The following is a 14,645-nucleotide window of genomic DNA, read 5'->3' on the forward strand; positions in this document are numbered from 1 at the left end:
TACAGTCATTTTTCCCCACTGGCCCTATTTGTCTTCCATACAAACCATTCATATTCAAGGTTTCAACGTTATTTTTCAGTTTTCTTCATATTATATATATATATCCATCCATTTTCTGCCACCCTGGTCCCAGTGGGCCAGGAGCTGCTGCTGCTTCTCCAGTTAACGTTCGGGGCGAGAGGCGGGGTCACCAGGTGAGGTCACCAGGTGAGGTCACCAGGTCACCAGGACAGGTCGCAGCACATTATATGTATTTTCTCTTTAAATGTTATTTTTTTCTAGTTTAAAGGATCAAGCTTTTTGGCCTCAGTTTCGCTCCATACATGTTGCCTCCTACCCGGAGCGGCTCGTGCCTTGCTAAAGGATTCACACCCTCAACTTCCGGCTTCAGTTTTATTTGGCCAGATGTAACAAAAAACTGTAAAATTTATCATTTTTATTATTAATTTGTAAAAAGTCGATTTTCTTCCCACCTCCCAGTTGTGAGGGTGTGAATACTTTCCCCTGCAGGATCAGACCAGAACCAAACAAAGCAGCGGTCCAGTTCGGACTGGTTCGCTCCCAGTTGGGTCTGGGTGTGTCTGAGAGCCGAGGAGCGAAAACTGAGAAAATCAGATAAAAGCCTCCGCGTCTGTGTGTGTGTGTGTGTGTGTGTGTGTGTGTGTCCGTGCGCGCGCGCGCGCGTGTGTGTGTGTGTGTGTGTGTCCGTGCGCGCGCGTGTGTGTGTGTGTGTGTCCGTGCGCGCGAGTGTGTGTGTGTGTGTGTGTCCGTGCGCGTGTGTGTGTCCGTGCGCGCGCGAGTGTGTGTGTGTGTGTGTGTGTGTTCGTGTGTGTGTGTGTGTGTGTGTCAGTGGGAGGACTCCGTGTCTCCGAACAGGAAACGCTCCGGACTTTTCTCTCCTCGCCGCTTCGCTCGTTTTTCGGATTTCTTTCGCGTCTTTTCGTCGCTGATCGAAGCTGCACGGATGGCGATCAAGGTGAGACCTCCTGACCTTTTGACCCCGTGACCTGCAGCTGATCCGGCTGGACCGCTTCTGGTCCAGGTGGTTCTGGTTTCGGTGGCGTTTGCAGCAGATTTTCTGTAAATGTGTCAGGTTTTAGCGGCAGCGCGTTTAGAGAAAAGTTCTAATTATTTGATTCTGATTCAGGATTTTTTAATTTCACCTGTAAATTAATGAATATCGGCTCATATCAGGAACCTCGTAATGCAAATGAGTCCAACAGAAATCGAAAGTGATTCAAACAGAAACGAGCTGCGTTCAAGAGCGGCAGATAAAAACGATCCAAAGACAACAACAAACACTTTATCCTGAAAAACAAAGTTTAATCCAACTGAAATATTTTATTTTGAAGGTTTATCAAGGTAAAGATGTGTAGATGTTGCTACTGCATATATATATATATATATATATATATATATATATATATATATATATATAAGCAACAAATCTAGCGCCTACTTTCCAAAGAAAAGAATAACAACAAATCTAAAACATTTTTTAAAATGACTACTTTTTTCAGAAAAGCGGGTAAAAATTTTGTGATTTGCTGTTTTTCCAAAAAAAAAGAAAACTTCTATAGTGAAAAGGTTAGTAACAAATCTATCCACGTTTTCTCAAAGGAGAGAACTGCAATAAATCAAAAAGATCATTTCATGAACGTGTGATTGTTTTATTTTTTCTATTTTTTGAGACTTTATGCCGAAATTGAGGTTGAGTGACGTAAACATCGACCAATCAGGAACCATCCGGAAAATCCAGCTGCAGTACCGCTGTTCCACGTACAGAGGGCAGCACTGAGATGGTTTTAGGACAGTGTTTCTCAACCTTTTTCGGCCCAGCGCCCCCCCAGCCCTTATCCAGGCCCCTCACCGCCCCCCACCAAAGAATTTGTAGGTTACTTTGCACTGACAATTATTTTATTATTAATGTTATTATCATTATTGTAGATGTTTTGAATCGGCGCACCGATTATGTTTTCCTGTACACTTCAGCGCCTTACGCTCCTTCACCTCGCGCACATAACGGGGTAAATGTAGCGAGTTTTGCCCTAAACGTATCGGCGTCTGGAGGAGGGGGTTTGGGGGGGCGTATGTTTCTACGCTCCTTCGTGGGGGGGCGGCGATTTATGTTTTCGCATCCACTTGAATAATGTGTAGTTGCGCTCCTGCCCATGACATTTCAACAATATTATTTTACCTTTTATCTGAAATAGTGTCTGTTTATTCTTGCCATACAGTCTCTGTATTAATTATTGCTATAAAGGTCTTGCCATACCAGTTTATTCCTCCGTATTTACTTTAGTTTCTTAGTTTATTTTTGCATTTTGTTCTTCATTCATTTCCATTTAGTTTCATTTGATTAGTTTTATCCTCTCTTGGTTTATTGTTATGTCCACTTTAGTTTCTTTCCTGTTGCTACATTTATTTTATCGTTTATTGACCATCAGTAATCTTCACTCATCACCTGCTGCTCCTCCTAATCATCATGTGTTTCACATCATGTGTTGATTTTTCACTGTTCAGCGTCGGATTCTCCGTTTTTATGCCATAATTCACATCTAGTTCTTCGCTCCGTTTTATGTCCCGTTTCTCCTGTTTCAGAGTTTTGCGTAATGTGAACGTCTTTTTTTTAACCCCTAAGGTGCAGGGCGGTCGGGAAGAGTATCGATGGGGAAAAGGCAGACTGACATAAACCTTTTAAAACAACGGAAACAATTTATTCTGATTATTGAAATTTAAAAGTGCTGTGTTGTTCTATCACCCCGTTTCATACCGGACCACTTACAGCTCCGTGTTAACACTATAACATGAACGCTCTCTATCGTGGTATCACCATGGAGGGATTTCTTTATTTCTTTATTTAAGTGAGGGTATCGTGATTTTAGCTACCAGTAGCAGGAGAACGGAGCTGCACCAAGAAGCTAACAGAAGCTAACAGAAGCTACAAACACTGAAGAGAAGAAGAAGAGCTGCCATCGATACAGTTGCAGCCAAGCATGATTTAATGTTACACAATACAGTTTTACCAAGTTGCTCAAAGTCTAAACTGGTATTATTGTGGATTTAAGGTGTAAAGTTTACCATCGACCAAACGCCCCCCAAAGGCATCCCAGCGCCCCCTGCTGTCCTCTGAACGCCCCCTGGGGGGCGGTACCGCCCACGTTGAGAACCGCTAGTTTAGGCTAAAATATTGCAGAATTAAACAAATGTACAAAAAACATGAAAATTTGCACAGAAACAAAGAATAAATAACTTATTTAAACGGTTTATCAGCAAAAAAAATATGTTGATTTGTTTTTTAGTTACAGTTTAGGCCAAATATTGCTCAGCAAATTTTACACAAAAATGTCGCAATTTGTAAAGAAATATAAAGATATAGCCGTTAAGCAGAGCTGGGTTGTAACTAGTTACACTTACTCAATTACTTTTACTTTAGGAACCTTTTGGATAAATTTATTGTTTGAGTAACTTTATCATGAAGTATTTTTACTCTTTCTTGAGTAAAATTTTTGTATTTTCTACCCTGAATGAAAAACAAACATGAATCACAGACACACACCTGCAGTTTCTGTTACAGTTTGATCAGTTTTTCACTGAAAGAAGCTGATCTGAAACACTTTTATTTTGCCTGATTTTGTTATTTTTTGTTACTTACATAAATTATTGTAATATTTGTCCTTAAAATACCAAAATCTCCACTTAATTTGTCTGATCAGGTCATTTTTAACCGTTGAATGAATTTTCACTTCATCAGTTCTTCATACTTGAGTCACTTTTTTACCAAATAGGTTTTTAGTCTCACTTGAATATGTTGAAGTATTTCTACTGCAGCATAAGTTGTGAATTTAAAATGAGGACGTGTTTATACAGTTGATCTGCTATAAGAAACTGTTCCCACTTCGGGTTTCTGATCAGAACCGGAGCTTTGGGTTCTGCTGGCTGAACGGATCTTTTCAGGCTGGAAACCTAAAATCTGTGCAGTTTGTAAGGAAATGGCTGCAGACAGCCTGGAATGCTGTGCAGATCCTCTGAGATCATCTGCAGCCGACCGACGCCCTCTTCTCAGAAACATGCGGCTGATCTCATTCAGCTGCTTCAGCCCAAACACACAGAGGCCAGAACCCGACTGGAGGTTCTGGACTAAAGGAAACCTGGTTCTGTTGTTTGGCCTGTCAGGTCGATGATTAACGCCTCACACTCTGAAGAAAAGCAGATAAAAGTGCAGTGTGTGTCTCTGAGGTTTGCTGGATCAGATAAAACGGATGAAACCTGCAGGTTCCCGTCTTCCCTGGTGGATGTGAAGCGGAAACCTGGGAATTCCACAGATTCCAGTTTCCGTTGGGAATTCTGTGTCACAGATTCTGAATTTAACATCCTGCTGGTGGCAGAAAACATGATTTATGAAAAAGAAAACCGGATTTAATCTAAACATTTCTTTTTCTTTTGAAGCTCAATAAAATAATAAATAGAGAAAAAGGAAGATGTTTTTATAGACTCACAAACTAGACATTAAAGCTGAGTGAAAAGGTTTTTCAACAACCATTCTTTTGATCATTTAAGTCAGAGGTTCCCAAACTGTGGGGCGCGGCTCCTAGGGGGTCGCCGTGCCATTGCAAGTGGGGCAGGGGGGCGTGAAGCGGTATGGATGTTTGAAAAACTGGATGGAAGAGAATAACAGGGAGTCTGAGGATCTCTCTATAATCTGAAGTAATCCTTTGATTAACCAAAATAGATGCAGACATTCCTTCTTCTGCAGTTTTTCTCTTTGCTTCTTTGTTAGTTTTACTCATTTCCATCCTTTAGTTGCCGAGTGTTGCTAAAACTTGGCAAATAAAACTGGAAATAACTTACAGAATTTCGGTCACATGTTGTGTATTTTAATATATCAGATGTAGCAAACACTGATTAGCCTAAATATGTATGTTTATCGCAGAATCTATTTAGTTATTAGGATTATTTACTGGCTTTATTGCTCACTTCCTCTGCATGTAGTTCACACTTCACCCACTGGGTGGCGCCAAACCGCCGCTTATAGCGACAGGAACATTGATCAAGTATCGACTCTCTGACCAGAGTTCTGGGAACCGGCTGTTCAGTTGTGCATATTTGAGCTCTTTTCATGCTGAAATATTGATTATTGATCGTAATCTGTTGCTGTTCAGTACTCGGAGCTGGAGCTGGCCATCAACACCATGGTCACGGAGTTCCACCTGGCGGCGGGTGACGGCCCCACCATGAGCACCACCCAGTTCCAGACCTTCATCTCCAAGCAGATGCCGCTCCTCGCCAAGGTGCCGATGACGTCACACAGCATCGTCCAATCAGAGCAAGCCTCGCTCTACGGCCCGCAAACCCTCAGTTGTCTTTTTAAAAAAAAAAAATAATTCATAGTTTTTTATTAAAATAATAATTTGAATTGTATTAACTGCAAAGAAAACTAATCGTTTTTGAAATTACATACTAAATTTATTATGTTGATTAATGAATTAAACATCCTGTCCCAAAAGTGTCCCAGTTGTGTTGCCATAATTGCGATGACGCAACTTAAGGAAAAAAAAAAACAACAAAAACAATAAAAACATTTAAAAAACTAGATAAACATAGATAACAGCAATAATAAATAATTTGTTATTTTTGTCATTTTGAGGGAAGAAAAATAAAACCATAAAGAAAAGTTAAAAACAAAAACTTATGAAAACTGGATAAGTTTCATATCACACTTTTTCATTATAAAATGAAAATATATATGAAAAAATAATGAAAAACATGAATCAACTGTTGATTAATGCTTCTAAAAATACTTAATATGTATAATTGCTGTCATTTATTCATACACTTCCAGAGTTTTTCCTTAATTTCAAACATGTTTATCCATAAATGTTCTAGATCAGCGTCAATCTGCAGATATGACAGTTTGAACCCTGATATCAGTTCGTCCTGCAGGGGGCGCTGTAGCTCTGCTCCGACATCACTTCCTGCTCTGAGTGTTTCCAGATGTGCTGCCTGACTTCCTGTGTGCAGACGGCGCAGGGCGAGGACGGCCTGGACCGGGTTCTGGACCAGATGGGAGTCCAGAAGGACCAGAACATCTCCTTCGATCACTTCTGGACGCTGATCCACCACCAGGCGGCGCAGCAGTTCAGCGGCGCACATAAAGAGAAGGGCGTCAAGTGCAGCTGCCAGCTGCAGTGACACCCCGGACCAGAGGGGGCGCTGCAGGACCGCAGGCACACGTGACGATGTGGAAAAAACAAACTTAGTCTTTGTTTGTGTTTCCATTTTAGAGGCGTGGCGAACGGAGGACCAACCATGACAAGATGGAGAATAAATTTACTGTGAATGTACGGAGGACCAATGATGACATTAATATTCAGTCACTGAAATCAAAGTAATGCCATAGTCTAGCCAGAAACTCATGAATATTTATCTATACCTTGATTATCAAACATTTGTTCAGTGCAGCACTCCTAACAGCAGCAATACAACTGATAAACTACATTTTATTCTGAAAAGAAAAAATAACAAATAATTAAAAATCCCCAAAAATTAAATAAAAACATCAATGTTCAATTTTAACATATTCAGTAATTGTGATTGCTTTACAAATTATTGATGAAAAAATGTAAATGCATTCCATATGTTCAGTCAGCTGAATGTATGGAAGAACAAATGGGACAAATCAGAAAACCACAAATTACTTCCTTCATTAAAATGATTATTAATCAGCAGTAGATTAATCAATATGGATGGTTGATTGTTACTTAGTTGCTTATGCTAAAGTAACTTAACTTTTGAAAAACTTCTATTCATATCAACAAGTAACATTCATTATAATTTATTAGCATAAAATAGCTATAAAACTGTGAAATAATTTTATTATGTGTAATTTTATTCCAGTTTTATTTTACTACATATATTATTAATAATATTTTAGTCATGTTTGATCCTCCGTACAGCAACTGAAAAATATTTTTTTTTAGCAGAACAAAATTAGACAAACTTTCTGCCATTTTAAAAACTACATTAAAATGTGAAGCATTTTTATTAACATGCTTATATTTTTATGTAATCCTGTATTTTTATTGCTTCTTAGTTAATCTGCTTATTGGCACTAATGTGAGCCTCTGCCTAGGATGGGTTCTGTGTCTTTTTTATTGCGTATTTCTCTGTTGTAGTCTGTCTGACTTTATAATGAGCTACTTTTATACTCAGGTTTGTTGCCACTAATCTTCCTGTAATTCAATGTTCTTCATAATCCAGATTTAACCAATAAACTGATCAATAATCTGTTGAAACGACTGTTTTTGTAGTTTCTGATCTCATCAGCCGAACCTGTTAGATCCGGGAGACGACTCATTTATTCATCTAAAACTGTGACGATTTTTAAGAATATTTTTGTATTCCTGTCATTAATCTGAGGATTAAAGGATCATTAATCTGATTTGTGTCTGAGTCGTGTTTTCACACTCATACAGGATGATAATGTTTATTAATAACTTCAGCAGTGAACAAAGTGAAAAGTTAAACATTTTCAACCTGCTTTAATGAAAGATTTGCTTACATATTTCAACAAATGATGCCAACAATCACAAAGTATTTATCCTGTGAATGAATGTTAATATTGGTAATATTAGCTTTAAACGCAATAAAGAAAAGCAAACCAATGACTTGGTCGTGTTAAACTGAGTCGCATGTTTCCGCCTCGCAGGCAGGGGGCGCTGCTTCCTCCTGCTGCCGGTGGAAAACCTTCCCGTCAGGTTGAATCCTCCAGCTGAGCTTCACCTCCTCCGTCACTTCCTGCTCCTCCATCTTCTGCCTCAGCTGAATGAACAGAGTTTAGCAAACAAGAGGAAGATAAACGCCAGATTCCCTGAATTTTAGGAAAAAATTCCACATTTTCCGAGTTGGAGTTTTAAACTCAGAGATTAATTTTGCTGTGAAACAGGAAGGTTGATAACTCAGTGCTTTTCAAAGTAAGAGCCGCCAGGGGGCGCAGCGGGGGCCTCAGACAGGAAAGAGGAGAAAAAACGTCAAAAAATAATTAAATCTTAAACGTTTCCTCAAAATTTTTGTTTTCTTTTTTCAATCATTAAAAAAAAAAGTTAAAATAATTGTTTTAAATGTTATTTCTGATTGGCTGCCAATCAGATTCACTCAGCTGCTTTGCTCCTGAAGCTAACACAATTAGCAACAAATGGAAACGTCTGTGACGAGGACGCTGCTGCCAAAACCTGGACTGGGAGCGAAAGAGGAGTTTGATCTGATTAACAGGCCAACAACACATTTAGCTGGATGATAAACTGTCCCAGAAGTTATTGAGATAATAAATAATGTAATTCCAGCAATAAAATTAAAACAGATTCTCAAAAATCAATAAACTTTAAATTTTATCAAATATTTAACACTGGAACTGGAAGACATTTTAAATATCCAAATTATATAAACAAAACAACAGAAACAAATAAAGTGAATTATGGAGTAAACAAAACTGTCCTTCAGAAAAAGAAGCTTTTTGAGACAAAAACACTTTTATCAGCCAGAGAGAAAAATAAATCATGCAAATGTTAATTATTGAGTTTGTTTTAACTTATCATGAAACAAACTGTTGCTTATTGCAACAGGCATATTAATTAATATAAAATATTACATATTTTCTTATCAAAACATGGGTTGTGATGAAAATGTTTTATCTGGCAGTAATTAGTTGTTTTTTTAACTCATGGCCTTCTGCAGTCAGATCTGAGGCAGCATTGATGCTAAACGGACGTCGTAATGATTGAATAGTGAATGAAAACGTTTTAAAGTTGACATTTCTTTGGAACCGTTTTGAACCCCTGGTGGCCTGACCTGCTGCAGGATGGATTCCTGCACCGCGGCGTCGTTCAGGTCAGCAGATCCGGCCTCCAGACGAATCTTCAGCGCCCTGGTCGCCGTCGGAACGACGTCTGCAGAGAAACGCAGAAACACCCGATCAGCCCTGCAGGCTGGGATCCTGCAGAGCTGCTGGGGAAACTCACCTTCGCTGCAGAGGAAGCTGAAGCTGTCGCTGCAGGACTGCTGGAACCAGCTGCCGCTGGAGGAGTCCATCATCACACAGTCGGCCTGCTCCGTGGTGGCCTGGGTGGCCCAGGGCCAGTAGGAGGCGCTGCTGCCGTCGGACCACACCCAGTCGGACCGGTGCAGCCCGATCCAGGCCACCGCTGCGGGGGTCATGCTGAAGGTCTGGAAGCTGAAAGTGGAGTCAGGCAGGAGGGAGGTCACCCTGTAGTTCTTGGTGATATCTCTGATGGTGGTCAGGTCTGTGTGCGTTTCCCTGCAGTAAGTCTGAGCATCAAACCAGCTCATCTTCTGCTTCACCAGGACGTCACTGTTAGAGGAACCTGAAACAACAAAACCACAACTAAACACGTTTTTATTTTCTTTCATTCAGGAGCATCTATCCAAAAACCTGTCCTGCAGTAAAAGTAACATTTTTGGTTAAAACGTGTTTGTTTTTTATTCAGTGGGTTAAGAATCCAAACATTTTACTCAAGAAATAGAAGTAAATGTAACTGAGTAAATGTAAGTAGTCAGTATTTTCCCTGCAGTCAGAGCGACGATCAGGAAATCAGGAGAGACTGAAGGGATTCCTTTATAAAGTTCATATCAGAACAGAAAGAAAACTTTAAAACTGCTGACAAAATGTTCTGGATTAAATACAATATTCACTTCATAAGAGAAATATTTATGTCAGATGTAAAAAATGCTGTTTAGTTTTTACCAAACATTGTCACACGGACGTCGCCATGTTGTTTATGCTGCAATGCATTCTGGGTAGATGGTGTATGCTAGGCCCCACTGTCCAGCCAGAACGGCTACCGTCTCTTCATTAGAGGGGAAATGAAGAAGAGGAGGACCAAACAGAGGAAGAGGCTAATGGTTTTAGCTCTAATATGGAGCTAAATGCATGCTAATGGTTTTAGCTCTTTGCTAATGGTTTTAGCTCTATGCTAATGGTTTTAGCTCTAATATGGAGCTAAATGCATGCTAATGGTTTTAGCTCTATGCTAATGGTTTTAGCTCTAATATGGAGCTAAATGCATGCTAATGGTTTTAGCTCTTTGCTAATGGTTTTAGCTCTAATATGGAGCTAAATGCATGCTAATGGTTTTAGCTCTATGCTAATGGTTTTAGCTCTAATATGGAGCTAAATGCATGCTAATGGTTTTAGCTCTATGCTAATGGTTTTAGCTCTAATATGGAGCTAAATGCATGCTAACGGTTTTAGCTCTATGCTAATGGTTTTAGCTCTAATATGGAGCTAAATGCATGCTAACGGTTTTAGCTCTATGCTAATGGTTTTAGCTCTAATATGGAGCTAAATGCATGCTAATGGTTTTAGCTCTATGCTAATGGTTTTAGCTCTAATATGGAGCTAAATGCATGCTAACGGTTGTAGCTGTTTCATATTGTAAACAGTAAATCACCAGCTGATCTCTTTAGCTTGTTTTCTTGTGTTTAACGTTGCATGAAACTCACTTTGTGGACTGACCTCGTCCACCTGAACTACCTTTACAACTTGTGTTTGCTTTTATTTCATTTATTTGTTTATTTCTGTTTTGTTTTTAGTTCCCAGTCCACCATAACCTCCCTGCGTCATCAGCCCAGCATGCACTGCAGAAGTGAAAAAATGGCGACTTCTCTAGGTGGTAAATGAGATAAAGGTATTTTTTATGTGTCATAATCAACTTTTAGGTAAATAGAAGAATTAAAGCATATTAATGTTCAACTGGTGGTGAACGACAAACGTTCACATGTCACCAAGCAGACTCTTCATGTTCTCTCAGAGAGAAGAGGTTTAAACCGATCATCCAGATTTCCTCAGAACGACAAACTGCTGATTTTACAGGAACCCGTCGCTACGCACAGATGAGAACAAATCTTCATCAGGACTCACCGTCATAACATAAAAAGTCGTTCAGGTCTCCGCAGGCCTTGGCGGACCAAAACCCGGTTTTACTGAACAACGTGCACTTCCGGTCCTGCGGCTCGTTGAAGCTCCACATGGTGAACATGGAGCTGCCGGGGGAAAGCTGGTTCTCATCCCAGGACCACTTCCAGGTGCCGTTCGAGAGTCCGATCCAGACCCGGGAGGTCCCCGCCGCCTGCCGGGCCTCGGTGCCGTTGGCGGCGTTCAGGATGGCGGCCAGGTCGGAGAACCTCTCCCGGCAGTAGGTCTGGGCGTCGCTCCAGTTCTTCGCCAGGCCGACGTAGCGGAACTGCCGGATGGTTTGATCCGACTGGAGATCAGAGACGTCCAGGAGGCCTGAGGGAGGAAGGCGGAAACTGCAGCAGCTTCAGGAGAGACTGAACAGAACCAGGGTCGGTTTGGATCAGGGATCCATGGCCGGGATTCATAAACACGTTTATTTAGATTAATTTAACTCGGCAGCTTTTTAAAGCTTTTGGTTCAACTCCGCCAGGAATCTGACTGTGAACGGATGAGAATCTGACTGTGAACGGATGAGAATCTGACTGTGAACGGATGAGAATCTGACTGTGAACGGATGAGAATCTGACTGTGAACGGATGAGAATCTGACTGTGAACGGATGAGAATCTGACTGTGAACGGATGAGAAGCTGCTTCTCTATGCTAAACATGTAGCAGCTAATGCTAATGCTAATGTCAGCGCCCACATTTCTACAGACTCCATGAAACCAGAGTGAAGTCGCCCCCCACTGTTGAGGAATATAATTATGTTAATAGTTAAAAGTTGTGTTAATTCACATTAAGATGTGTTTTACTGAAAAGGAATGTGTTATGTTGTGCTGGTTCAACACCAAATAAGGTTTTGTACGAGACATCCTGGCAGGCAAGGGACTCAGCCAGAGTCTCTGTTTGGACAGATAAGAACTAACAATCTGACTAATGGTCCTCTGAGGGAGCAGATTTAACTTCCACGAGGTCAAACCCAGAATTCTCTGAACTTCCAACACACACTCAATGTAAAACAGAGCCAGAAGCCAGATTCAGAACGCCATTGGTCAGACGGTTTCCAATACACAACAGCAGACTGAAAGCGGTATAAATGCTCAAAGCCAGAAGCAGAAGACAAGACATTTTGGATTCTGAGACGATGAAAATGAGATGATGAAAATGTAATATGTGATTCCGCAGATGTGCATTAAATGTCTTCCTGGTTGTCGGTGAGCCGGAGAGAATGGAGTTTTGTGTATCGTCTCTTAATTCATGAGTTTAGCACCTTTGAATTCCTCCATAAAGTGGTGACCCCGAGTGGTGACCAAATCAGACAAAATGGGGGTCAAACGTTTGTGCAGCAAATATTTCCATCTGTGCCGCAATCATTTTAAAGACGGAAAGAAAAATGTTTCTTTATAGCTTTAAAAATGTTCTCCATGCATCATCAGAGGTCAACCACTGCCTGGTCCTGCTCACATTTAATGATAGCGGCGCAAACGAGCCGAGTTGATTGGCACCCATTTTGTTTGATTTCATTGACCTTTGGTTGACCTTTTGACCTTTACACTTTCATTGATATCTGCAAAGCCAAAGCAGGAGAAACGAAAATTTTTCCTGCGCAAACGTTTGACACCCATTTTGTCTGATTTGAAGGAGGTGGTGGTGGGGGGGGCGGGGGGGGGGGGAGGGGGGCGACATCACTCTGGTTTCATGGATGATCAGCAGTTCCTGAAACTCTGGAAAGTTTTTCAGGAACTCAACTTTTCCAAAACGTTTTATAAAATTCAGTTTAAATTAGAGGCACAGAAAGGAGGCGATGCAGCTGATGGGGTCCGACCAGCCTGATCAGAACCCGTATGGGTCCCACAAACACTGAAATCAGGTCCGGTGGAGATTAACAGATGAGACAGAACCGGAAACAATCTGCATGTTTTAGTTCTGCAGCAGGAAAACTAAACAGAAACGTTTTTCTGCTGTTTCTTTGTTTATTGTTCTTTTTTTTTTGTCCAAAACTGTCAGGAGATGTAAACATAAGGAGGGCAAGAAGTGACAATAATCATAGAAACAAATAAATAAATAAATGGCTTAATGAATATTGTATCAGGAAATAATTTCCCAGCTTATTTGATGTAACATAAACTGATCTGTTTTTAATTCATCTGCAGAAAGTTTAATGTTTGTTAACATTAATAGAAAATATTGAGCATAAAATAACAGACCTGCGATCATCAGGAGTGAGAGTCCAACGTCCATCATGACTGAGACCTGCAGATGGAAACTATGACAAATATTGACAGGAAAAAACAGGAAAACAAGAAGCTGAAGAAATTTATCCGTATGAAAATCTGCTGGAATCAGATTAAAAAATATCAAACTAAACGTTTCGCTGCTGAAATCCTGAAAACTTTTTTCTGTTTCTCAATACATTTGTTGCATCAAATAACAAAATCCAGCAAATTCTGCAAACGGCTCAATAAAGACACAAAAAGATGAAATATAACCAATTTACATCATAACCATTTATCAATCAGATGCTACAAAATAGATTATCAGTAGATGTAATAAAACATTCTAAATGTTTCTGGAAATGAAGCTTAAAAGTTTTGCTTGGTGTTAAAATTTCTGTAATTCTGTGAAAAATTTTTTTATTTTTTATTTTCATATGAAAATCAACATAATTTCGTATAAATACTGTTGAATAAACCTTTTTAAACATGTATGACAATAAACAAAATTTATAGTAATAGAATAAAAAAACATACAAACCTGAACAAGGAAGAATCCTGAAGAATGAAGCATCGACACGATCAGTCCTTTTTAAATCGTCCCACGCCTGTCCACCCTGTCCACGCCTGTCCACCCTGTCCACGCCTGTCCACGTCTGTCCACCCTGTCCACGCCTGTCCACCCTGTCCACGCCTGTCCACGCCTGTCCACCCTGTCCTCTTCCATCTGATGCGTTCATGTAAAAACAGACATTAATCAGAGAACATTTGGTTAAAAGATGCTGACAGTCGATCCTGGATGCAAAGAGAGAAAATACTAACGATTCATTCAAATTCAGCTAAGAGACGAAGAGATGAGGAACCAACAGGAACCAACAGGAACCAACAACAGGAACCAGCAGGAACCAACAGGAACCAACAGGAACCAACAGGAACCAACAGGAACCAGCAGGAACCAACAACAGGAACCAGCAGGAACCAACTTGTACCAGCAACAGGAACCAGCAGGAAGCAACAGGAACCAACAGAAACCAGCAGGACCCAGCAGGAACCAACAGGAACCAGTAGGAAGCAACAGGAACCAACAGGAACCAGCAGGAACCAACAGGAACCAACAGGAACCAACAGGAACCAACAGGAACCAACAGGAACCAGCAGGAACCAACAGGAACCAACAGGAACCAACAGGAACCAGCAGGAACCAACAGGAACCAGCAGGAACCAACAGGAACCAGCAGGAACCAACTTGTACCAGCAACAGGAACCAGCAGGAAGCAACAGGAACCAACAGAAACCAGCAGGAACCAACAGGAACCAACAGAAACCAGCAGGACCCAGCAGGAACCAACAGGAACCAGCAGGAACCAGCAGGAACCAACAGGAACCAGCAGGAACCAACAGGAACCAACAGGAACCAGCAGGAACCAACAGGAACCAGCAGGAACCAACAGGAACCAGC

General features: G+C 40.8%; 2 protein-coding genes across 3 annotated transcripts; one reads left to right on the forward strand and one right to left on the reverse strand.

Annotated features, from left to right (window-relative positions):
* The first annotated feature begins 817 nt into the window (after positions 1 to 817).
* Positions 818 to 7,441, forward strand: s100v1 (S100 calcium binding protein V1). The gene is made up of 3 exons (XM_081597196.1): positions 818 to 976; positions 5,163 to 5,291; positions 6,022 to 7,441. Exons 1-3 carry the CDS (start codon positions 965 to 967, stop codon positions 6,190 to 6,192), a joined length of 312 nt encoding a protein of 103 aa, XP_081453322.1. The 5' UTR covers positions 818 to 964; the 3' UTR covers positions 6,193 to 7,441.
* Positions 7,442 to 7,521: 80 nt separating this feature from the next.
* On the reverse strand, positions 7,522 to 13,841 carry LOC103460794 (macrophage mannose receptor 1-like). 2 transcript variants are annotated; one of them, XM_008403100.3, is made up of 6 exons: positions 13,728 to 13,841; positions 13,181 to 13,226; positions 10,937 to 11,305; positions 9,018 to 9,380; positions 8,848 to 8,945; positions 7,522 to 7,821 (listed from the first exon to the last, which is right to left on the reverse strand). In XM_008403100.3, the coding sequence occupies exons 1-6, from the start codon at positions 13,758 to 13,760 to the stop codon at positions 7,678 to 7,680; spliced, it is 1,053 nt and encodes a 350-aa protein (XP_008401322.3). In that variant the 5' UTR covers positions 13,761 to 13,841; the 3' UTR covers positions 7,522 to 7,677. The 2 variants fall into 2 exon arrangements, with proteins under 2 accessions (XP_008401322.3, XP_081453321.1); XM_081597195.1 differs by having other exon boundaries at positions 13,181 to 13,239; positions 13,728 to 13,811.
* Between the last annotated feature and the right edge of the window lie 804 nt (positions 13,842 to 14,645).

Source organism: Poecilia reticulata, chromosome 16 (genome assembly GCF_904066995.2).
Source record: "Poecilia reticulata chromosome 16, P_reticulata-male-v2, whole genome shotgun sequence".
NCBI lineage: Eukaryota > Metazoa > Chordata > Actinopteri > Cyprinodontiformes > Poeciliidae > Poecilia > Poecilia reticulata.

What these genes read in the sequence shown, in the direction of transcription:
- s100v1 (XM_081597196.1), top strand. An exon ending in AGATGCCGCTCCTCGCCAAG is followed by an intron (nt 5,292 to 6,021) that starts GTGCCGATGACG and finishes TCCTGTGTGCAG; the next exon opens with ACGGCGCAGGGCGAGGACGG.
- LOC103460794 (XM_008403100.3), bottom strand. Translation starts at nt 13,760, where the DNA reads ATGCTTCATTCTTCAGGATTCTTCCTTGTTCAG. An exon ending in CGACTTTTTATGTTATGACG is followed by an intron (nt 9,381 to 10,936) that starts GTGAGTCCTGAT and finishes TTGTTGTTTCAG; the next exon opens with GTTCCTCTAACAGTGACGTC. An exon ending in CAGCTTCCTCTGCAGCGAAG is followed by an intron (nt 8,946 to 9,017) that starts GTGAGTTTCCCC and finishes GTTTCTCTGCAG; the next exon opens with ACGTCGTTCCGACGGCGACC.